At 41.9% G+C, this 26,157-nt stretch overlaps 1 protein-coding gene across 3 annotated transcripts in view; it reads left to right on the plus strand.

Moving 5' to 3' along the window:
- The window catches only part of garre1 (granule associated Rac and RHOG effector 1), a 39,216-nt gene that overhangs the window by 8,294 nt on the left and 4,765 nt on the right, over nucleotides 1-26,157 (plus strand). For all 3 annotated transcript variants that reach the window (XR_013629684.1, XM_058088843.2, XM_058088842.2), the window contains exons 2-13: nucleotides 7,715-9,057; nucleotides 15,623-15,835; nucleotides 17,045-17,185; nucleotides 17,280-17,375; nucleotides 18,583-18,744; nucleotides 18,830-18,988; nucleotides 20,848-20,945; nucleotides 21,746-21,871; nucleotides 22,982-24,057; nucleotides 24,131-24,296; nucleotides 24,395-24,532; nucleotides 25,318-25,393. Coding sequence is in view for 2 of the 3 variants with exons in the window: in XM_058088843.2 (XP_057944826.2) it covers nucleotides 8,539-9,057; nucleotides 15,623-15,835; nucleotides 17,045-17,185; nucleotides 17,280-17,375; nucleotides 18,583-18,744; nucleotides 18,830-18,988; nucleotides 20,848-20,945; nucleotides 21,746-21,871; nucleotides 22,982-24,057; nucleotides 24,131-24,296; nucleotides 24,395-24,532; nucleotides 25,318-25,393 (2,970 nt within the window). In the remaining variant the exon portion in view is untranslated. The remainder of the gene's footprint in view (nucleotides 1-7,714; nucleotides 9,058-15,622; nucleotides 15,836-17,044; nucleotides 17,186-17,279; nucleotides 17,376-18,582; nucleotides 18,745-18,829; nucleotides 18,989-20,847; nucleotides 20,946-21,745; nucleotides 21,872-22,981; nucleotides 24,058-24,130; nucleotides 24,297-24,394; nucleotides 24,533-25,317; nucleotides 25,394-26,157) is intronic.

Genomic DNA, 26,157 nt, shown 5'->3' on the forward strand with positions numbered 1-26,157 from the left:
CACAGTTGCTCACTGCACTTGTCCCGGCCATTTGGACTACCATTGACAGACATATGTAACATCTAACTCTAGCATGCATCAAAACATTACACAAGTAACAGTGGCTTCCTTATTATGCAGCACTGACATTTTTTATGTTATTTTTACAGATCTCCCCCCAATGTGTTTATGAACCAGGCGAACAAACTGTAGGATAAATCAGCATGTGCAGGTTAGCCGTGAAATCTAATTCACTGAGCAGTCAGATGCTATTTGCTTAATAGGCACAGCTGTTATTGCGACAATAACGATATCAGAACATCAATAAAACACACCCACAGGAAGCCGTTACTGCTTCCACTATATCTTAAATTGTTGGTGATGACTTCTGCTTAGAAAGCATCCATTGCATCACATACGCAGACAAAGCAGAGGCGTAAGTGACACTTTCAAAGTAAAAGCTTTAAAAATGAGTGTGAATACGGGGAATTCTTAATAGGTAGCTCCAAATCTGATCTGTGGTGGTCAAAATTAATTAGTGGCAGGCCGCCTCAAATAACTGAGAAACATTGGTCTGTGTAATATGGGACCTTGTGAGAGTGACACTTTCAAAGTAAAAGCTTTAAAAATGTGTCTCCATGTGAATACGGAGAATTCTTAATAGGTAGGTAGCTCCAAATCTGATCTGAGGTGGTCAAAATTAATTAGTGGCGGGCCGCCTCAAATAACTGAATGTGTGCGAAACATTGATCTGTGTAATATGGGACCTTGTGAGAGTGACACTTTCAAAGTAAAAGCTTTAAAAATCAGTCTCCAATAGAATAACGGAGAATTCTTAATCGGTAGCTCCAAATCTGATCTGTGGTGGTCAAAATGAATTTGTGGCGGGCCACCTCAAATAACTGGGAAACATTGATCTGTGCAATATGAGACCTTGTGAGAGTGACACTTTCAAAGTAAAAGTTTTAAAAATTAGTCTCCAATAGAATAACGGAGAATTCTTAATAGGTAGCTCCAAATCTGATCTGTGGTGGTCAATATGAATTTGTGGCGGGCCGCCTCAAATAACTGGGAAACATTGATCTGTGTAATATGAGACTTTGTGAGAGTGACACTTTCAAAGTAAAAGCTTTAAAAATTAGTCGCCATGTTAATACGGCGAATTCTCAATAGGTAGCTCCAAATCTGATCTGTGGTGGTCAAAATTAATTAGTGGCGGGCCGCCTCAAATTACTGAACGTGTGGGAAACATTGATCTGTGTAATATGGGACTTTGTGAGAGTGACACTTTCAAAGTAAAAGCTTTAAAAATTAGTCGCCACGTTAATACGGCGAATTCTCACTAGGTAGCTCCAAATCTGATCTGTGGTGGTCAAAATTAATTTGTGGCGGGCCGCCTCAAATAACTGGGAAACATTGATCTGTGTAATATGGGACCTTGTGAGATCCGTGTTTTGAATCACAGTTGCAGCAGCTGATGGAGTACTAGTATAATACTGTAAATGGAGATACTGACAAAGCGAAGATACTGGAGAACACCAGTATGTTGTGTATCTTCTATCGACGTTGAACTGTGAATGTTTTGCAGAGTGTTGCTCCTTCTCCTGACCTGCTTGCTCTTTTCTGCTCCTTTTGAACCGACATTGAGTGAGTGCTGGGGAAATACATTCCTTTGCTTCATTGGCAACAGATGTAAGAAAGAACCCCCCCCCCACGCCACTTCTAAGTTAAACCATCAGTAGTGTCTAAAATCAGGGCGGCATGGACCAGCATGCAGCTGTTTTTTTTTTTTTTTTTTTATAAATGCCCACGGAATCCGAAATAGAATTCACTAGTGCCTGCGGCGCTAGCGTCCCCGTGTCCAGCCTTTGCCTCACGCACGGTCGCAGATGGATAAGAAGCTGTCAGCATGCGTAGCAGCTGCCACATCCGCCGCTATTAAAACTACCTTTGCCACCACGATGTGACGGCCGCACAAATGGCGCCGCATCCAAAAGTAGCTGCCGGTGCAGCGGTAGAAAATTAGGGAGGGTTGCGACCACATTGCTGCACAGTCTGTTGGGGCATCTGTGGGTGAATACAATTCAAGGCAAATGACTGCACAAACCGACGTGAGGATGTGTGTGCATCGGCTGAGTGAGTGTGTACAGCAGTACTTGAAAACATACATCATACGTACATACATAAGCATGAATCACAGGTAATGTGTACACAATGGCATACTTGGCCTGTAAACCCCCTTTCCTGTTGAAGCCCAACAGCTGACATGTGTAGTGAGCGCCCAGGACTTGCATTAGGACTAACATTAGCCCCAGAGGGGTCCCCTAATGGGGGTGTGTGGCTGAGGGGACCTTGATACTAAAATGGCTTCAACGTCACATGTGTTTTGTTTGGGTGCAATCTCCAGTACAGCGTGGCCTGCTAGAGCAGGGGTCTCAAACACACGGCCCGCGGGCCAAATGTGGCCCGCAGGACACTAGTTTGAGGCCCCCGCCTAGATATGAAAGTTTAATGTTTGTGCGGCCCGCGCAAGTTTGATATGGATGCTGTATGGTATGTACCCAGAAAAAATTATTACGTTTTAATTAATGTTCATGTTAAAGGTTAAATAACTGTTAATAGTTATCCTCCCTATTCGTGTGGAAGTGGTAAGTTTTTGGCTTTTTAAGTTTAAAGGAAATAACTTGGAGGCTACCGTTTAGGTCGCTAGCTCTCTAGTTTGCGAGTTAGCATGTGTCTCATGACCCTGCAGTTGCGCAATATGTTGTAAATAAAAAGAGTATAAATGTGACTATAGTCGTGTTTTGTCATGTCTACAGGGCTCTAATAATGCTTTGTTCATTTTAATCTGAAATTTAATCTATTTATTTATTACTGATTGATTTTCTTTATTCTTGATTTGTTTATTTTTCATCTTATTTTGTGTAGAAAAATAAAAATTAAGATATTTGAGAACAGTGGAATGTTTTATCAGAGCTTTTATTGTAGAAAATTGGAACCATAGCAAAGTTTATTCATTTTTCTGTTTTTAATAAATGCGTTTTTTTGGGGGTTTTTTTCCGGAAAACCTGATGCGGCCCAGTCTCACCCAGACCCTAGCTCCAGTGGCCCCCAGGTAAATTGAGTTTGAGACCCCTGTGCTAGAGGATGGCTGCTTGGTGCCGGCTGGCTCCATGACGTCCGCGCTCTCGCGGAATAACCACCACTTCTACCGTTTCTAGTCTCACTGCAGTTAAGATACATTTGATCAGGTGATCAAATGTATATTATAATATTATATTATTGCATATGAAGGCAACTTCAATTTTTAGCACGCTAACATCCTGTGTGAAAGTTTTGAGATCGTGAGTGATTAGCCTTTAGCTAACGAAGGTCAGGTTTCCCGTTTTCCTAGGCTGAAGCGAATGCTCCATAAAAGTGTGTCAACCTGCAAACACTAAGAGGCCACCTGGCAACTTCCCTGTGGCGCTAATCTCTTTTGAGATTTGCAGGTCAGCCCGGTTTGCCCTCCTTTTTACGTGGTTAGTTGTTGTGTCTGTACTCTAGAAAGGTCATGTGACACACGGAGTGGAATTAACCAATATGGCAAGATGCTTAAGCATCAATACCAAAAGTTTGTTCTAATAGTGATGCGAATTTCCCCCACAGTCTTTAGTCGTTGCTGGTATTGTTTGTCTGGGTGGGGCATCGTTTGAATTTGAATGATTACAGTTAGCATAGTTCAAATGAGGCCGCTAATGAGAGTTCTTTTGGAATGTAATATTGGAACAGAAAAGCTCATGAAAAAAATATCCACATATGCTGTTGTTGATTCCGGGTGCAGAATCATACAATCATACAAACAACCTGTAAGAGATTTGTCTATGGAAATTACACAGGCAAGCTGAATATTTGCTAGATTTGCCCTATTCACACTAGCGTACTTTACTGCCTCAGTAGCCACGTTTACATGAGTTTTTCTCTTTCCGAATGACCTCTCCGAAAACAATGGTATACATGGAAAGGAATATTCCAATCTCTTGTCTACATGCGCCGCTATAATCAACCAGAATAGTCAATGGGGCATGCGCAGTAAAACGTAAACATCAACATCACGTGATACCGACTTATCGAATGGAATCTTTCCAAATGACCTTTCCGAAAGCAATGGTATACATGGAAAGGAATATTCCAATCGCGTGTCTAAATGCGCCGCTATAATCAAACGTAAACATCAACATCACGTGATACCGACTTCCTTGAGTTTTTCTTTCACTTGTTGGAATAACTCCGTATTGCCAGTTTTTCGTTCGTCCAGTCTTGAAATTTAGTTTGAATCAAAAACAAAACTTTCCACAGCAGTCCAGTACCTCGCCTCCATTTTTTTTTTTAAATCGAAGAACGACTCGAGCTGCGTGTTACGTCATATCTCAGCATTCGCTGAAAGAACGCACCCAGGAACAGGAAAAGTTCAATCTTGCTAATATTTTATAATTAAACACGGGACATGTTTAGATATATAGTTTCTTTTTTTTAATAAAAGTGGACTTGTGAATGGCGTATAGAAGGGTTTAGATTCTGTTCCACAGATGGCGCTAATGCACACCAAAGCTGCTTGCCAACCGCCAATGAACAACAGAAGAAGAAAAACACCAGGACGAAGAACGCACCGTGACAACTTTCCGTTTGAGCGGGTACAAGATACCTCAATCGGATTCATTCGGATTGGCACTTTTCTTTGGGAATGAGGTGTATACAAAGGTTACATTAATAACCCGAATGGAATTGGAATATTTGGGTCCATGTAAACGTGGCTATTGTGGAGCTAAGCAAAACAACAGCTTAAGCACGCACAATATTCAAAATAAAATAGTCTATGTAATATAATGGTGAAGGAAACACTGATGTGTATTTATTTATGTCATCTCCAGCATGTATTCTCCAGCAATGAACCACCAGCACTGGTTCATGTCACCCATTTAATATTGTTGACCAGGTTCTCCAAACAGTACACCGTGTACTGTGCAAACACGGTAGTAAAATATCAGCTTAGTTGTGCAGAGTAGTTTGCACATTTGTAGACGATGACCACATCTCACTTTGTCAATGTTCAGCAGCTGCAAAAAGACGCATTCTTGTAAGGGAGCCATTGTTGGGATGACACTGAGCGACATATTGTAACAGTAGTCACAATCGTGTCATTCAAAAAGACGAAAGCCATGCACGGCGAGTCTTTCGCGCTGGACTCAAGAGCGATATCTGACGGAAAACAGAAGTCAGCTGATGGATTTTGTTATAAAAAGTAAATAATTCTGAAATCATTTAGTCATGGAGCTCTAGCTATCATAGTCAAAGTACATCATCACATATATTTATTGGATGAATAGTAGTGCAAAGAACAGATTTTGCTAGCTTCTAGCACCAATCCGGAAGCGGCTATGTTTTGGGATGTAGACTGCTTTGCAAAGGGTGGTGGGCGGGTGTGGGGGGGACACACTGTGTTGTCCCTGCAAGCTGCGTGCCTTCCATTACACACCGCATCCCGACAACATTCTGCCGACCTTAAGACCTCACTTCCTTTCCCAAACAGTGTGTGGCGCGTCCGCCCTCGTCTGTCGCCGTGCGAGTGGAAAAGAGAGGGCAGCGGGAAACTGGTGACCTCAGCATGGAGGGACAAAAGTGACGCTCTGTGTGCTTCCCCGAAACAGAAAAGCAATTCACAGCTGTATAATGTGAGCATACATAGTGGGAAGACGCATGGTATGACAAGAAAAAGGCTCCATATACTAGTATTTTTCACAAATATCAAAGAACACTTCCAAATAACACAGATGTGCACCACATTGCAGTAACAAAATAAGAGTGTCACCTGTACTTCAGTCTGTACACTACAGCTAAATAAATCAATTTGATCAGTAGTATACCAATAGTATATCAATAGTATTTCAAATCTGTTGCCTGACGGGGGGCATGACAGACAATAACCGACATCATTTCTTACACCAACAGTAGCCATGTTTACATGGACACAAATATTCCAATTCCATTCGGGTTATTTGCTCAAACGGAAAGAATGTAACCTTTGTATACACCACATTCCCAAAGAAAAGTGCCAATCCCAATGAATATATAACCGTATTCCCAGGGGTGGAATACTCCTTTCCCCAATCCGATTGAGGTATCTTGTACCCGCTCAATCGGAAAGTTGTCAGACTGTGTTCTTCTTCCTGGTGTTTTTCTTCTTCTGTTGTTTATTGGCGGTTGGCAAGCAGCTTTGGTGTGCATTAGCGCCATCTGTGGAACAGAATCTAAACCCTTCTATACGCCATTCACAAGTCCACTTTTATTCAAAAAGAAAATATATATCTATATAAAACATGTCCCAAGTTTAATTATAAAATAAACTTTATCTATTCCTGTGCGTTTTTTCAGCGAATGCTGAGATATGATGTAACACGCAGCTCAAGATGTTCTTCGATTAAAAAAATGGAGGCGAGCAATCGGCACTGGACTGCTAAGCAAAGTTTGTTTTATATCGGGGGTCTCAAACTCAATTTACTTGGGGGCCACTGGAGCTCGAGTGTGGGTGAGACTGGGCCGCATCAGGTCCCCCCCCCCCCCAAAAAAAACGCATTTATTAAAACAAAAAAATTAAAAATATATTCTACAATAAAAGCTCTGATAAAACATTCCACTGTTCTCAAATATCTTAATTTTTATTTTTCTACACAAAATAAGATGAAAAATAAATAAACAAATCAAGAATAAAGAAAATCAATCAATCAGTAATAAATAAATAAATATAATAATAATAATAAAACGGCAAATAATAAAAACTTGAGAAACCACATATAGTTGGTGGGTAGACAAATTATTTTTTTCAGATTTTTTCATTTATACTCTTTTTTTATTTACAACATATTGCGCAACTGCAGGGTCTTGAGACACATGCTAACTCGCAAACTAGAGAGCTAGCGACCTAAACGGTAGCCTCCAAGTTATTTCCTTTAAACTTAAATAGCCAAAAACTTACCACTTCCACACGCATAGGGAGGATAACTATTAACAGTTATTTAACCTTTAACATGAACGTTAATCAAACGTAATAATTTTTTCTGGGTACATGATACCATACAGCATCCATATCAAACTTGCGCAGGCCGCACTAACATTAAACTTTCATATCAAGGCGGGGGCCTCAAACTAGTGTCCTGCGGGCCACATTTGGCCCGCGGGCCGCGTGTTTGAGACCCCTGTTTTAGATTCAAACTAAATTTCAAGACTGGACGAAGGAAAAACTGGCAATACAGAGTTATTCCAACAAGTGAAAGAAAAACTCGAGGAAGTCGGTATCACGTGATGTTGATGTTTACGTTTTTACTGGGCATGCCCCATTGACTATTCTGGTTGATTATAGCGGCGCATGTAGACACTCGATTGGAATATTCCTTTCCATGTATACCATTGCTTTCGGAAAGGTCATTCGGAAAGAGAAAAACTCCTCATGTAAACGTGGCTAATGTCTAGTTTTCTTCCTTACCAATAACAAACATCTAAATACGTGTTTGTTTCTCTGTTATGGTTCTCAAAATGTTTTTATGAACCCGTTAGTTTCATCGAAGTCACATGGGCCCTATATTTTGACACGGGAAAAGGCAGTCCGGTTTATTTTGGGCCCAAAATGAAGCTCATCCTTCCTGCCTGACGTGTCGGTAACCTTCTCTTCTTCTTTGTCTCTTCCCTTTTCCTCCCTTAGGAAATGACCTAGAGGCCTTACAGATACATTTGTGCTCTTTGCCACTTCCAATCTGCATCCGCAGAGAGCGGCATCATCTGGAAGCACATTTCGTTTCCGCGGCGAGTTCCACCTACCTCAGCCGGCACTTGGACACGGGAGAAGCAGGAAGCCGGCGGTGGGGGGGGACACACAGAGCCGTGCTTTTCAGAGCAGCATCTCCAGACGGACTGGATCCGTCAAGCTAGCGTCTGAGCCTCATCCCCAGCATCCAGCGTCTATTTGCATGTTTTTTTTTTTGTTTTTTACTTTTGTAACTCTTTGCTCTCCATACTGTTGACCAGTGTTTAGTTTTGCTAATTTTTGCTTTCAACCTGGAAAGTGATTTTCTACTTTCATTAGTGAAGTGCGCTAAAGATTTCTATATGTACAAAGTGTTTATACGCTATAGACTGTATGAAGAATGATCTTTTTCTCCATTCTGAAGGAAAGCTAATGCACTTTACAGCTTGGCTCTAGTACCACTTTTAGCATCGCTAGTTAGTTTTGAGGCTGGAACAGACTCGCGCTCCGCCTGATGGATCTGCAGCTGGGCTGCGTGTAAGCACTTCACAGCGGCTCCCGGCCCCTCTGGTTGCCCTCCGACCTCAGCCACTCCCGCTTTGGCCTCGGCCAGGCACTCTGAGATGAGCCTCTGGCAGGCGGACTCCTTCAGCTGTCTTTTTACGTGACCTGGACAGCGTCAGGACTGTGGCTTTAAGTGTTTTCTGCTTCAGTCAAGAGCACACTGTGGGAAAGCCAAACAGAAAACAGAAACAGGATCTTCCGGTGCCGGCGCACCACCTATGTATTGTTGCAGTGCGCAGCAAAGTAAAATGGACTACAAGCGTCGCTTTTTGCTCGGCGGGTCCAAGCAGAAAGTGCAACAGCACCAGCAGTACCAGATGCCTGAGTTGAGCCGGACCCTCAGCGCCTCCTTGGCCTCCTCTTGCGTGGCGTCTTCGCCCATGGGAATGCCTGGCGGCTGCCACCCGCCTCCCTCCTCCTCCACCACCACCTCCTCCTCCTCCGCCGCCACCACTGCGGTCGCAGACATCCAGCAAGGCATCTCCAAGTACTTGGACGCCCTCAACGTGTTCTGCCGGGCCAGCGCCTTCCTCACAGACCTGTTCAGCAGCGTGTTCAGGAACTCTCACTACTCCAAAGCAGCTATGCAACTGAAGGACGTGCAGGAACACGTCATGGAGGCAGCCAGCAGGCTGACGGCGGCCATCAAGCCGGAGATCGCCAAGATGCTCATGGAGCTGAGCGCCGGAGCCGCCAACTTCAAGGATCAGAACGACTTCAACCTGCAGGATGTCGAGGTAGGTGCCCTCGGGAAATGGCGTGCAAATGCTGAGGTGTTTTGATTTGTTAATATATCGCAGCGATCCGGTCCAGTATTTTAGTTCTAACCAGGGTTCCACTTTTGTTCTTCTTCTTCATGTTCCAGTTCATTGAAAGTTGGCAAAAGGGCATGGCAGGATAACAGCAATATGAAAATATAATACCCCGGGGCACATACACACGTTTACTTAACAAAAGTACTATGCATTTATTCCAGGTGTGGCCTTTATTTGCATTCATGTGAAAGCAAATATTTTTCTTTGAAACTTTACTGTAAACGTCTGCTTTACAGATGCCACATCTTATGTATAAGCAGTGTTTCCGATGACAATGACGTCTTAGTAAAGGAAGTCATCACCTGATATTTATTTGAGGTTTGGCGTTAATATAGGGGTATCAAGTTCTCGTGAGATTAAAATGTGACGATATTTCTTTGTTTTGGAGAAAATCTGTTTCACAAGGACATAGCTTATGGTATCGCTACACGGAATGATAATATAGTAATATTATTAAAGTGGCAGTGTCTAAGGCTTTATTGGAAGCTCACATACAAGGTTCATAAACCTTGCAATCCACCCTTCCTCGGAGTTGCCAGTGTCAGGGAGTGACGTGTGGCTGTTTTTTTCCGCCGTCAAATTTTTCATAAAGCAAGTCTACAAGTCTACTTGATCAAAGTTGCTTAATATTAGTCCGATCAAAAGGACATGGATGGAATCAAACTCAGGTCTCCTAGCTGCATGGCCTACGTGCTAACCACTCAATCGCCGCGCAGCCTTGTTCAATTAAAATAACACATACAAATAAAACAAAGACCAAAAATGCAAAGTGCATCTGGAAATTGCCTAAATGTGCGAGTGTGCATGGTGTGTTGAATAAAGACATTCAGTAGTTGAAAACAAGGCAAACGTCAACAAGCAGTTAAGCAGCGCTTATCCTCACGTGGGGGGTGCTGGAGCCTATCCCAGCTGTCTTGGGGCGAGAGAGGCGGGGTACACCTTGGACTGGTGGCCAACCAATCCCAGGGCACATATAGACAAACAACCATTCACACTCACATTCATACCTATGGACAATTTGGAGTCGCTAATTAACCTAGCATGTTTTTGGAATGTGGGGGGAAACCGGAGTACCCGGAGAAAACCCACGCATGCACGGGGAGAACATGCAAACTCCACACAGAGATGGCCGAGGGTGGAATTGAACCCGGGTCTCCTAGCTGTGAGGCCTGCGCGCTAACCACACCACCACCGTGCAGGGAATGTGGCTCATTGCAGAAATCAATTTAACTAAAAAAAAAGCTCAAATGTCGATACTAATAATATGACAGATAGTATGAATTGCATTATATTAAGATGCATTATTATTAATTTGGTCTCAAATATGTTGACAATAATATTGTTAATGGCAATTTGTGTCAATTATGACTTCCAAACAAACCTGCATTGTTTTGAATCAGTCAAATAAAGTTTGACTGATGCGGTCAATCTTGCGTATCGTCGTCTGGTTGCTAGCGTTTAGTGGCTATGCAGGTGGACTTGTTTACTTTGTCAACCCAACCCTGTTCAGTCACCTCCAACTACAAGAACCCACAGGCTGCTGTTAAAAAAGCACGATGTCCTTAGTCATCAACAATCATTTTTTTTTAGCCCTCGCTACGATGCGTGACTTCACTCTTGTCCTATGACTTGATGAATCAGTGTTTTGGAGCAGGCGCTCCGGCCCCCGGTGTTAAGGTGGTGCGAGGACCTGAGGCCGCCGTGTGAAAAACGCGCTGAATTCTCCACAATCTTTTACACTGTGCAGAATTTTAACCCCTGTGGAATTGGCGCTTTCAATATGCTCACAATGCCCGGGCATGTATTTAGTAGCTGTGGTCAGGGAGGTAGGGGGGGGACACAGCCGGGAGCACTGCTGCGCCCACTGTGGATGTGGCTTTTGCCCAAAACAGGAAACACTTGTGCACCGCAGTCTGTTAAATGTGACTCTCTGTGGTTTCAGATATGCACGCCATGAATATTAGAGGAAGCTCGAGTCAGTGAGAGTTTGGACCGCGTGGCTTGGCACAGGTAGACTGTCTGGCCGTGGGCATAGAGGTGCATTTGTTTAAGCCGGAAGGCATACATGCGATATGTCTGATACTTGACAATGAGCCATATTGCTGCGGTTGAGTTGTTGGTACCAAATCTAATGCTTGCAAAGTGAATCATACACAAAAACATTCAGAAGTAGCCTTAGAAGACTTTCTTTAGAGAATCACCATGATCAACAACATTCTAACGGCGTGCTAATTCAGGAAGCCCCTCTGCGACAGTGTGAAAAGGTTTTCCTTTTTGTCTGCTCAGAGCGGAAGAATGCAGTCTGGCAGCAGTTTGTACGATGAGGACGTCAGAGAAAAGAACAAATACGATTGTAAGATGAGGGAGTTGTGGTATGTGAGGCTTTCCTCTGGTGCTTTACCACCCTGAAATTTCAGGTCAAAGCACTTTTTACCCTCATAGTCATACGAGAATGTGACTTGAATTGATCCAAAATCATGTTTAAAGAGTCTGGCTCTGGAATCGGCGGAGGGTCGGGATCACGGCTGCAGAAAATACTCAAACGAACGCAGTAATTAGGACAGCATTTCATAGGGAAGCGTCATTGCATCACATAACAACGAACGTATCAAATGTCAACATCTGTGTGACATCATAAACACTTCTATGCTAGGACTATGTTAAAAAGCCATAGCATTTCAGTATGTGGAATCAAACTATGGAATGGATTGAGTAAGGAAATCAAACAATGCACAACGATGAGCCAATTCAAGAAACAATAGAAGCAGTTGATGTTTGCTAAATACAAGGATGAAGAGTCTTGAACCAGTCATGATGTGCTATATATATCACTATATTGACACTTACTATGGTACCCATGATGGCATTGGATGCTCATATCACCGAGTACTTTGGTACGTGACAAAAAAAAACAAACAAAAAAAAAATAATTTAAAATAATTAGTAATATTTTATGATAATTTATATAATAATTTAAATAATAATTAAAATAATACAAATTTTTCAAAAATAAAAAAAAAGTGAACAAATATAACAGTTACTGTTGTAAAAGTACCAGATGGAGAGGTAGGATTTAATAAGTTTTGCTTCTACCTACTCCTTTTGGACATGTGGAACATATCACCTTGTACTTTGGTATGTGACAAAAAATATATATATATATTTATATATTTTTTTAATTAATAATATTTTTTTATGACAATTTATATATATTTTTAAATAATAATAAAAAAAATAAAAAAAATGTATTTTTTTAACTATATTAGGAAAGCAGGAAGTGAACAAATATACAGTTGCTGTTGTAAAAGTACCCGATGGAGGTGTATGATTTAATAAGCTTTGCTTCTTCCTACTCCTTTTGGACATGTGGAACATGTCACCTCGTACTTTGGTACGTGACAAAAAAAATATATATTTTTTTTAATTAATAATAATAATTTTTTATGATAATTTATATAATGTTTAAAATAATAATTACAAAAAATTTAATCTTACATTTTTTAAATTAAACGATATTAGGAAAGCAGGAAGTGAACAAATGTAACAGTTAGTGATTGTAAAAGTACCAGATGGAGGGGTAGGATTTAATAAGCTTTGCTTCTTCCTACTCCTTTTGGACATGTGGAACTGGGAACTGATTATGGGATGCACTCAATTGGAATCTGATGCATCTTCAAATTAAATAAAACGATTACCATTAGCATAATTACCAGCACTAGTCAGGTTCCTCTACCACAAACTTTCGGCGTGTGTGTGTGTGTATGTATATGCACCACAAACAACATGACAGAAAGTCTCCAAGTTCAAACTCCAAATGGTAAGGTACTCGGAGTCTTTGCAAAATGTCTTAACAAAGAGGAATGAAGAGGAAGGTCCTATAAATGACCATTTGCAAGCGAACCAATGTGCTTTTCTTCACAATGAGTCAGGAGAGCGGCCATCTGGTAACGATAAAAGGCGCTCTTGATCCACATGCATCACGACATTCCTGGAGTCACAGCAGCAATGCCGCAGGTGTCCGAGGAAAATCATAAGAATAAAAATGTTGACGACTTCACGAGTGACCTTATTTGGGCTAAAGAGGCCCGTTGCCGTTTTGGCTATGTCGTTTGTTTTGTGTTTTTTTTTTTGTCGTCCTCATATTTTCCATGACTCCTAGAGGGATACCGCGCAGCCAATCACATGTGGTCTCCATTATCTAGAGCCGGAGCCGTGTCTCATGTTTTTTTTTTCTTCTTCTACATTGTTGCGGCGCATTACTTTGTAACACTTGCATGTCATCCTGTCTACTTGTGTGCTCAAGCTGTTGTTAAAATGATGACATATGCATCCTCTCGTCTGGCTGGGTGGAATCAATCCAAGCCCCCCCCCCCCCCCTCTCTCATCTGTTTTGTATCTGCTTGGCATACACTCTATTCCCAGGCTATGCCTATAGGGAAAACATTACATATATACAGCATATTTTTCATATAATACCTAATAAGGCACAGCAAATTGTGGCGCTTGGATATTCACGATGATGCTGAATTTGTCTGCCTGAATTTTGTTTGCTGGATGAAATACCTGAAACTCGTCGACCTAAACGTGTTTGATTGTTATTTACTAAATTTGAAAGCTTATGCTGTATGTATATTGTTTAGTACAACACTTCAACAGGGCGGCACGGTGGTCAAGTGGTTAGCAAGCAGACCTCACAGCTAAGAGACCAGGGTTCAATTCCACCCTGGAGTTTGCATGTTCTCCCTGTGCATTCCAAAAACATGCTAGGTTAATTAGCGACTCCCAATTGTCCATAGGTATGAATGTGAGTGTGAATGGTTGTTTGTCTATATGTGCCCTGTGATTGGCTGGCCACCAGTCCAGGGTGTACCCCGCTTCTCTTGCCCGAAGACAGCTGGGATAGGCTCCAGCACGCCCGCGACCCTTGTGAGGATAAGCGGTAGAAAATGAATGAATGAATGAATGAACACTTCAACAACAGTACTACTAATGTAATAGCAGCGCTGATGAGTTTATTGTAAACAATAATACAGCAAGTGCAGCAAACACTTTCACACCAACAGCTGTGGATCACAACTAACATTTTAAAGCACACACAGAGGTAGATAAAGCTCTTGATACTTCAGGGGCAACCATTGCCGTTTTGTAGATTGAAAAAAAAAAACATCGGGACAATTGAGAGTGTTCAGGAAAAGGTAATAAATCTGCCATGCGCATGTTGTTGTATATTTCGTATGGCATTTTTGTCAATAAACACGTTTTACTAGCGTGACCGTGCTCGGTTTAGTACGTAAAGTAACATGCAAGTTGCTGTGCACCCCCACGGGCCTCATCATTGGGGGAACTGAACATGGCTGCTATGTGTGGACCCCCAAAAATGAGTCAGTGTGTCTCTTGTCTTTTACTACCCTGGGATATTTCCAGCAGCTTCCTGAGAATGAAAAGCCTGTCACTGTGGGAAAGTGGAGGGGTGTCCTGTTTCTAGTCTTACGCTTGCCAGACAGCAAGATAAAAGCTTAAATCGGTGATGGGCTTCAACACAATAGCACAATTAAAATGCTTGCTTTCAAAGATTGTAAAATTACTTAATTTTGCCTTCAACAAATACCCACATTCTTTACATACTGTACAGCAGGGGTCTCAAACTCAATTTACCTGGGGGCCACTGGAGCTAGGGTTTGGGCAAGGCTGGGCAGCATCAGGTTTTCCAAAAAAAAACAAAAAAACGCATTTATTAAAAACAGAAAAATATACAAACTTTTTCAGTGCTTTGGTTCCGATTTTCTACAATAAAAGCTCTGATAAAACATTCCACTGTTCTCAAATATCTTAATTTTTCTGCACAAAAAAAGATGAAAAATAAACAAATCAAGAATAAAGAAAATCAATCAGTAATAAATAAATATAATAATAATAATAAAATGGCAAATAATAAAATAAACTTAAACCACATATAGTTGGTGGGTAGACAAATTATTTTTTTTCAGATTTAAAATGAACAAAGCATTATTAGAGCCCCGTAGACATGACAAAACACGACTATAGTCACATTTATACTCTTTTTATTTACAACATATTGCGCAACTGCAGGGTCTTGAGACACATGCTAACTCGCAAACTAGAGAGCTAGCCACCTAAACGGTAGCCTTCAAGTTATTTCCTTTCAACTTAAATAGCCAAAAACTTACCACTTCCACACGGATAGGGAGGATAACTATTAACAGTTATTTAACCTTTAACATGAACATTAATCAAACGTAATAATTTTTTCTGGGTACATGATACCATACAGCATCCATATCAAACTTGCGCGGGCCGCACTAACATTAAACTTTCATATCAAGGCGGGGGCCTCAAACTAGTGTCCTGCGGGCCACGTGTTTGAGACCCCTGCTGTACAGCATATATTACATATACATAACAACAGAGTTAATAAAATAGCTTTATTGTCTTTTTTTGTAAGTTAATCAGCTGCTCTTCCTTCCAGGTACTGGGCCGGTGCTTCTTGACAGTGATGCAGGTCCACTTCCAGTTCCTGTCGCAGACGCTGCAGAAGGTCCAGCCCGTGGCCCAGTCCTGCCTGGCAGAGGCCCTGGCTCAGGCCCAGGAGCGCTCCGCCAACGCCCGCTCCCAAAGTGCAGAAATGGGGCCACTGACGGAGCTGGAGGAAGCCTCCCGCTCGTGGAAAGGTGCAGCGGAGGTATGTTGTCTACATGTAACTTCCTCTATGACCATATAAGGGAGTGACCTTGTCAGCTGTGTTTATCAGGCCATCTGGTTCATTTAATGCCTAGATTGTATACAGTGAAGCCCGTTTATGTCGACGTAACCTAAACTGAAAGTCGCCATTTTAGAGGATTTGGCACATAGAATATTGTCTTCTGGTGCTAAATAAACATGAAACATACCAAATTCTGTAGTAATCCGCAGTAAAACTATAACAGTACAATGACACAGAGAGCATTGCAGTAACTTGATGGGTCAACTGTGCTCTGATACAGTATTTACAGAGTCAGGCCTCGGCCTGGGGGGGTTATATAGAGAGACAGGGCCAGGACTCCTACGCTCATGTTTCAGCATCTAAAACAGTTCCTGATTCTGAGAATGTCTATGATTAAAAAAAAAAAAAAATCTCAGATTGCAATAGAATCTTTTGGAAACAAATCTCAATTCTACAAATAGTTTATGTATCATAGTCAAAGTACCGGACATACCTTCTCATTGAATGACATGAAGTGTCTATTCTCCTGTAACTATATTGACACTTACTATGGTACCCATTATGTCATTTAATTTAATTTAATGATTCATTTTCTACCACTTTTTCCTCACAAGGGTTGCGGGGGTGCTGGAGCCTATCCCAGCGGTCTTAATTTTATTTTATTTTATTTTATTTTATTTTATTTTATTTTATTTTATTTTATTTTATTTTATTTTATTTTATTTTATTTTATTTTATTTTATTTTATTTTATTTTATTTTATTTTATTTTATTTTATTTTATTTTATTTTATTTTATTTTATTAACCATAGTAAGTGTCAATATAGTGATATATATAGCACATAATGACTGGTTCAAGACTCTTCACCCTTCATCCACTCTTCATCTGTATTTAGCAAACACCAACTGCTTGTTTATGCCATCGTATGGTCACATCACCTCGTACTTCGGTACGTGACGAAAAAAAGAAAAAAAACTTCAACTATATTAGGAAAGCAGGAAGTGAACAAATGTAACAGTTACTGATTGTAAAAGTACCAGATGGAGGGGTAGGATTTAATAAGCTTTGCTTCTTCCTACTCCTTTTGGACATGTGGAACTGGGAACTGATTATGGGATCTGAAATAAAACCGTTACCATACTTTTGACTATTACTGTATTCATTATGAATATTGCCGTACCCGCCAGGCCACATCGAGACTGAGAGAGCGGGGTCGTGACGGCTGCCTGGCAGGCCTCCAGGTTCAGCAGCTCTTCTGCTCCCACAACACCAACATCCCAGAACACCAGCTGAAGGAACTCAGCATGAAGACAGACAACGCGTTACAGGTAAATCGTAATTGTACCGGGTGAGCATCAAGGAGGTGTCGGGTGTATTTGTCACTTGAAGTTGTATTGATTTGTCTCTCCGTCCCGTCTGCAGGCGTACAAAGCGGCGCTGGAGAGTCTGGGCCACAGCGAGTATGCGCTGAAGGCTGGCTTCCACCTCAACCCCAAATGCGTGGAGGCGGCCTTGCAGGTGGGTCATCTCTCACGAGTGGATACGTGGAATCTGGGCTATGACTTATCTTATTAGTAATTCATTTCATGAATTAACCAATTTTTGTGTGTAATTAACACATATGCATCATGGCAAGCCACACCTCTGTTATGATGTTATCACAGTGTAGCTCCCCATAGAGTCTGACCCACTTTTTAGAACCTTATTCTGACCTGAACGCATCAACCGCAGTTTGATTCCAACACCATATACGTATCTCCAACTCATAAACGCGTCTCCAGAGTGCCTGGGATCGGAACCACACTTCCTCATTGTCACTAGAGGACCTTGAGATGCATTCAGGGACACTCTGAAAACCACAATTTCTTTATTATACATACTATGTGTTTGTGTGTTCTAAATAAACAAATAAAAACAGTGGATATTTTCATATAACTTTGCTCGGAAATCCCAGAAAATAAACTCAAAACATGTGAATTACAATTACGGTGTCTTTGAATGCAACTCCTTACTGCTCATAATAACACGATTAAAGTGTCTTTTAACTTTATTTCAATAAAATACAATAGAAATTTGAATATTTCAGACATAGTTGCAAACGGTGACTCGTCATGATTAATTTGAAAACCGTAATTAAAACATTTTAATCATTTGACGCTGTTTTTAAAACCTTATTCTGACCTGAACGCATCAACCGCAGTTAGATTCCAACACCATATACGTATCTCCAACTCATAAATGCGTCTCAGGTCTGCCTGGGATCGGAACGACACGTCCTCATTGTCACTAGAGGACCTTGAGATGCATTCAGGGACACTCTGAAAACCACAATTTCTTTATTATACATACTATGTGTTTGTGTGGTCTAAATAAAACAAATAAAAACAGTGGATATTTTCATATAACTATGCTCGGAAATCCCAGAAAATAAACTCAAAACATGTGAATTACAATTACGGTGTCTTTGAATGCAACCCCTTACTGCTCATAATGACACGATTAAAGTGTCTTTTAACTTTATTTCAATAAAATACAATAGAAATTTGAATGTTTCAGACGTAGTTGCAAACGGTGATTCGTCATGATGAATTTGAAAACCGTAATTAAAACATTTTAGTCGTTTGACAGCCCGAGTTATGAGAGGTTACACTAATTTTTATGTATCCCCCATCACACAAAGCTTTGCATATACTGACCTATGTTGGATTTGTTTCTTCTGTTGCAGGGCTGCTGCAGCGAAGCAGAGGCGCAGCAGGCGGGCAGGATGCAGACCACCTCCCAGCCCATCCAGTGCGAGCTGCCCACCATTCCGGTGCAGATCGGTTCTCACTTCCTCAAAGGGGTCTCCTTCAACGAGTCAGCGGCAGAGAACCTCAAACTGAAAATGGTACGGCCGTGTTTTCCAAGTTCATATTCCAATCCGTGCATTTTCTCAATTATGACACAATAATTAATGAGGAAAAACTTGTCAGCAAACGATGCTGCAGCTCATTAAGGAGGCACTGGGCCAAAATGGGGTGTCCCCCAGAGACGACTCCCCCGTCACCGAGGTGCTCAACCAGGTGTGTCCATCCAGCTGGAGAGGGGCCTGCAAGACGGCCGTCCAGCTGCTCTTTGCTCAGGCTGGGCTGGTGAGTACACAATGATGTCGTTTCCACCAGAAACCGCGATAGCACACTCCCCCCCCCCCCCCCCGTTTGACACCTTCATGGTTCTGGCATCACTGTATTCTTCTGGGGATTTTGACTATTAGGGGTGTGTATTGGCAAGAATCTGGCAATACGATACGTATCATGATACTAGGCTCACAATACGATATATCACGATACTGTTAACAAGGCGATATTTTTTTTGTTTTTTTGTAGTTAAAGATTACTAAACTTACTAAACACATTTGTATTCCATTAGAACAGTACGTTATGCTGTATCACAAACTTTACTCTGTAAAAACGTGTGTAGCATTTGAATCAATAAAGCTTTAACATCCATCTTTAAATTTACAAAAAAAACCATAAAAACATTCATTCATTCATTTTCTTCCGCTTTTACCTCATATTACAATTGAGTGCATCCCATAATCAGTTCCCAGTTCCAGTACTGGTACTTTTACAACAGTAACTGTAACATTTGTTCACTTCCTGCTTTCCTAATAATATAATAATACTATATATACTAATAAAAAAATTAAATTTAATTTTTTAAATTATTATTAAAAATGTATTATATAAATTACCATAAAAAATATTATTATTAATTAAAAAAAATATATATATGTTATTTATTTATTTATTTTTGTCACATACCGAAGTACGAGGTGACATGTTCCACATGTCCAAAAGGAGTAGGAAGAAGCAAAGCTTATTAAATCCTACCCCTCCATCTGGTACTTTTACAATCAGTAACTGTTACATTTGTTCACTTCCTGCTTTCTTAATTTAATTTAATTTAATTTAATTTAATTTAATTTAATTTAATTTAATTTAATTTAATTTAACTTAATTTAATTTAATTTAATAACCATAGTAAGTGTCAATATAGTGATATATATAGCACATCATGACTGGTTCAAGACTCTTCATCCTTGTATTTAGCAAACATCAACTGCTTGTATTGTTTCTTGAATTGGCTCATCGTTGTGCATTGTTTGACGTCCTTACTCAATCCATTCCATAGTTTGATTCCACATACTGAAATGCGGAACGAAGTATCGCGATATATCGCCGAAACGATATTTTCTTACACCCCTATTGACTATATGGTCCACAACTTGCATTGTAACGTGTAAGCCAATACCGCAGAGACACAAAAGAGAAACGTTCCCTCCACATCTGGATGAAGGATGGGCTCGCCTGTGCTGGCTTCTCCACCCTCCAAAAAATCTTTGCAGAGTAACATTAGTGTGTTTATCCTGCAGTGTTTATTTCGTCTGTGTGGTCTGATGTGTGTGTGTGTGTGTGTGTACTCCGTCAGGGGAGTGTTCCCATGCCAGCTTGTTATAAAAGAATGATGATGATGGATGGGCCCGTGTCGCTCCTTATCTGCCTGACAGAACCTTGTAAATACATGAGAACAGACACACGACTCGCCGTTACGATGCAGTCGTAACATCGTCACCTTCCCAGAAAAACACAACTATTTGTTTGGAGTTCCTGGAAGAATCCCCCCCCCCTTTTTCTTCCTGTCCTCACTAATCTGTGTGTCAGCATTAAATCCTCATAAGGGAGGGAGCCTGCGGTTTCCGTGGATACACCTGCCCCCCCTTTCCTCATAATAACAATGGGGTAACTTCCTGCAGTGCAGTACAGTGCAGGAAATAGACCCCTCCCACTTTTCGACCCAGCTGTGAAGGTTCAGGAGGAGCCGAAGCCTCTTTGAAATAACTTATTTGCTGTTTCCGGCTCATTTCGAGATTTTGTCCCTCATCCCTTCCCGCTGTTTTCCAAAATATCGACAAGCTAACAGACTTACTGATTAGCGTGTGTCTTCACAGGTGGTGGTTGATACAGCTCAGATAGAGAACAAGGAGTCCTACGCCCCTCAGATCACCCTAGAAGGATCCAGGCTGGTGGTCCAGGTCCCCTCCACATGGTGAGCGAGTCCAAAATGTGTGCGTTTCCTCGAGCTACGGTTCAAGTTGAATGCACGAGTGTGTGAGTTTTTGCGGGAGCCGAGGGACAAAAGTCAACAAAGTGACAGCATGTGGTTGACTGATGATTTCCGTGTACACTAAAAAAAAAAGCAGGATGTGACATTCAGGATCTTCAATTTGTGTCCGGAGGCTCAGGTTTTAGTCCAAACACATGATGAACTTCCTGATTAATAGGAGTACAATTTGAACTAGAGGAGGGGTGTGTTTGTTTTTCATGCCTGGACAGCTGAGATGAATGGAGGCAGCCAATGCATGAAACCAGTCTGAGCTCTAGAAAGTCTTTTTTTTTTTTTTTTTGTGCTCCTCTTCATTTTTGAATATCCCGTGTCAGCTGTCTGTTTGTCTAGGCCCGCGCCGCCAAGCAGGATTTGCGGGTTTACAAGGTAACTCCAGGTTATTTTGTGTTAAGAGTTCAATGCTGTGCACAGTTTTATCATCACGCTATCAGGGTCTGCTGACACTTCCTCGCCTTCTTCTACCGAGTGTCTATATTAAAAGATATACATCATCCGTAGAGCCTCTTGGCGGGAGCTCCACTCGCAAAGCTTTTGCGCTCAAACCTTTGTACTTGTTGACCTTGTGAGAGCAAGGAGAGCAAGCCATTATCCCGTGCACAAAAGATACAAAATCTCATCTGACACGACTTAAGAGGCTGAACACATAAAACCGGTTGCAGCTGAAAGAGATACAAGAACACTGATAAAATAATGTGTGTGTGTGTGTGTGTGTGTGTGTGCAGGTGTCTGAAAGAAGACCCGGCAACAATGTCTTTGCTCCAGCGTAGCCTTGATCCAGAGAAGACGCTGGGCCTCGTTGATGTGCTCTACACTGCAGTCTTTGACATCAATAGATGGAAGGAGAGGAAGTGAGTCACATTATTATTATTATTATTCATTCATTTTCTACCGCTTATCCTCACGAGGGTCGCAGGGGTGCTGGAGCCTATCCCAGCTGTCTTCGGCCGAGAAAGGCGGGGTACACGCTGGACTGGTGACCAGCCAATCACAGGGCACATATAGACAAACAACCATTCAAACTCACATTCATACCTATGGACAATTTGGAGTGGCTAATTAACCAAATTATAACCAAATTATAACCAAACCAAATAACCAAATAACCAAACTAATTTTGGAATGTGGGAGGAAACCGGAGTACCCGGAGAAAACTCACGCATGCACAGGGAGAACATGCAAACTCCACACGGAGATGGCCAAGGGTGGGATTGAACCCGGGTCTCCTCGCTGTGAGGCCTGTGTGCTTACCCCTTGGCCAGCCGTTATTGTGATTGTGATTGCGATTATGATTGTTATGATTATTATTATGATGATTATTATTTTAATATATTATTTGTATTATTATGATTTTTTATTTTTTTATTATCATGATGATGATTATTATTAATATTATTATTGTGATCATGATGATGATGATTATTGTTTTATTATGCTATTTTGTTTTATTATATTATTATTATAATTTTATTATTATTACTATATTATTATTTATTTTTATATTTTTATTTTATTTTCTTATATTATTTTTAAATTTTTATTATTATCGTGATCCTGATGATGATTATTTGTTATTTTATATTATTATTATTATTTACTTTTTTTTTTATTAATTTTAATTTTTTATTATTATCGTGATCATGATTATGATTATTATTTTTATTATTATTATTGTGATCATAATGATTGTTATTATACATTTTTTATTATTACATTTTATTATTGTCAAATGGAAGTCAAATTCCATTCCAACAAGTGCTGGAGTGCATGAGAAAGCTGAAAAGGATAACATCCATCTTTTTGAACACAAGGCCTTTTATGAATATTATATTTCCCAGTACAGCAGCGACAGAACCAATGTTGTAATAGCAGTAAGGAGCAAACTGCTGAGCCAGCATTAAAGACGCTGATGAGTTCAATGTTAACGACTATTAATAATTACATGATTCTTCTTTCCAAAGGGAACAATCTTTGCCGACTATTCAGATTCAACTACAGCGGGAGAGCCCGGACTTCGGCGGCCATGTGGATCTACCGCCGGGCGCCAGCTCCAAGGCCTCTAGCGGCCTGCCCAAAACCATCTCCAAGCTCACGTCCAAGTTCACCAAGAAGGCGTCATCGAGCTCCAACAGCGGGGGCAGTTACTCCATCCCCACCACCCCCTCCCGCAGCATGCTGAGCAGCGGCGGGTCCGAGGACAAGGCCAAGAGTTTGGGCCGCAGCGAGGGGAGGCTGCACAGCATCCTTCAGATGGGCGGTCTCTCCTGCGCCCCCGACGCCAGCCAGCAGAACCCGCTGGCTAATGGTCTAGGCTGCGACGACCAGGGCATGAACCTCCCCACCGACCAAGAGATGCAGGACGTCATCGACTTTCTCTCAGGGTTCAACATGGGCAAATCCCAGCAGGCCTCCCCCCTCGTCAAGAGGAGGAACTCTGTGGCATCCGCAAACCCAGCCGAGCTAAAACCCCCGCCTGGACCGTCGCCGACATCCCCGGGTATATCTCACAGCGCCCTGCCGCCCCTGAGCCAGACCCTACCCCAGCCCCAGGCTCAGGCTCCCACATTAGTTCAGAAGCAGCAGCCAAATGCGACATCGCAACAGCAGCCGCCCCCGCCTGCGCCCCAGCAGCCCTCCCCGCAGGCCCTCCAGTACTACCAGCACCTCTTGCAGCCCATTGGCCAGCAGCAGCAGCAGCAGCCGCCGCCCCCTCAGCTTCCTCCCCAACAGACACCCCAACAGGTCCTACCCCAGCAGAGAGTGGCCAGCAAGTGGCTCGGCACATCTAGCCAGCAAGCACCCCCTGGAGGGTTGTCACCCCTGGGTCCCATCGGCCAGTGGGGGGGCTCCCCGGGGCTGCCGGACCTGAGCTCAGACTTGTACAGTCTGGGCCTGGTGAGCACATACATGGACAGCGTCATGTCCGAGGTGCTGGGCCAGAAACCTCAGGGGCCGCGAAACAACACGTGGCCCAACAGAGAGCAGAGCGACGGCGTGTTTGGCGTCCTGGGGGACACGCTGCCCTTCGACCCCGCGGGTAATGCCAAGTCTCTGCCGCGGTTTGACGTGGTCTATGCAAAACGTGTCTGAAAGTCAAACCTCTTCCACAGTCGGCTCTGACCCGGAGTTCGCCCGCTACGTCGCCGGGGTCAGCCAGGCCATGCAGCAGAAGCGCCAGGTGCAGCATCCCCGTCGCCCTAGCAACCCTCGCAGCAACTGGCCCATGCCGGATGAGCAGCACAGGACCTGGGGCCACCCCGAGTACTACAGCGAGGGGTGGGTGTCACCTTCTTTAACGTCATCTAAGAACACCCGTCAGGTCGGCTTCCTTTTCCAGCTAACATGACCGCTTGTTGATGTTTGCGTCTTCTCAGCGAGGCCGTGAACAGCAGCTGGTCGGCCAATCAGGGAGACTCCGCCAGCTCCAGCGATGAGACGTCCTCCGCCAATGGAGACAGTCTCTTCTCCATGTTCTCTGGGCCGGATCTCGTGGCCGCAGTCAAGCAAAGAAGGTACGTTTTGAGAGAAAAAAAAAAAAAGACAACTTTCTTAATGTTGGCCCGTTATGTTCTACTCCCTTATGTTTTACTGTACTGCTGATACAGTATTGATGGTGTTCATTCACAATACACAATTATGCAAACATGTATAGTGATAAATATAATGATAAACCAGTGTGGCTGATTGGGCTACTAGCCTCCGACATCGATAACATTCATTCATTCATTTTTGCTGGAGCCTATCCCAGCTGTCTTTGGGCAAGAGGCGGGGTACACTCGCCAGCCAATCACAGGGCACATATAGACAAACAACCATTCACACTCACATTCATACCTGTGGACAATTTGGAGTCGGAGAAAACCCTTGCATGCACGGGGAGAGAGATGGCCGAGGGTGGAATTGAACCCGGGTCTCTGCACGCTAACCACTCAACCACCGTGCCAGATCGATAACAATCAGCCATAAATATTTTGATTAATCAGATAAATTAATCGGAAAGAGATCAAGACAGACTTAAAAATATATATACTATTTTACATTATTTTTCCTATTTTCACAGCATTTCTGGCATTTTTCTCAAATAGAATATGTCTAAAAAAAATAATAATTTTGACAAATGTTGCCCTGAAGGAGCTAACAGGGAAAAGGTCTAGTCATCATAAAAAAACGTGCATACGCGTGAAAAACTGCAGACAGGAAGTAGCACACGAATAAACAAATGACACAAATAGAAGCTTTGGTTTAAGTTAGGGAAGATGATTGTATGTTTATGTTTACACCCAAACGTCGTCTACAGGAAACACAGCTGTGGTGAGCCAGAAGTGTGCACGCTGCCCTCGCCGCCGCTCCATCACATGACCGACGACAGCCAAGTAAGCTCCGCCTTTTGGACGCTTTTTTTTTTTACGTCATGAAGGATAACCTTGATATTGAAGCACGTCTCCGCTCTTTTTTTTTTTTTTACATTTTTTAAATTTCTGTCTCCGCTTGGAGTGTTTGGCGTATGTGTGAAAAATGCTGACTCATCACTTATCTGATGTGTGCAACTGAAAGTGAAAGTGAAGAGTGAAAAACACCTTTTGTGTCTGGAGCATGCAGTGTATTGACTTAGCAAGTATTCGCTAGCTCCTTTACTCATTCTTGCTACGGGAGGAGATAATGGAAGTAGAAATAACTACACAAGTATCAAAGTAACCGTCAGACTCTAATAGATACATAGTATATACCCGTATATATATATATATACACACAGCATATATAAATGATAAGTTGGTCTTTAATCATGAAAAGTGTAGTGGGAGGTACTGTACTGTACTGACCCAAATATAGGACAACACTTCTTTTTTCAAGGTATTTTTTTTGGACTGGTGGGTGTGACAGGAAGAAAAACTCTGACTCACTTGGGGAGAAGTCGTTGGGTGTCGCATGTTGGTTTGCACGTATGAATCTCAAGACCCAGAATATAAGATGAATATAAGACTTATAAAAATTACATTGAATATTATTACTTATTTGTAATATTCAAAGTACTTTTTACACACTAGTTTTTTTCTTGAAAATAGTTAATAATATTATTTTCTTTAGAAAATGTGACTTTTCAGAATATTATGACATTATTGTTTTTTGAAAACAAATT

Source organism: Doryrhamphus excisus, linkage group LG13 (assembly GCF_037039965.1).
Source record: "Doryrhamphus excisus strain RoL-2023G ecotype Guam linkage group LG13, RoL_Dexc_Guam_v1.1, whole genome shotgun sequence".
Lineage (NCBI taxonomy): Eukaryota > Metazoa > Chordata > Actinopteri > Syngnathiformes > Syngnathidae > Doryrhamphus > Doryrhamphus excisus.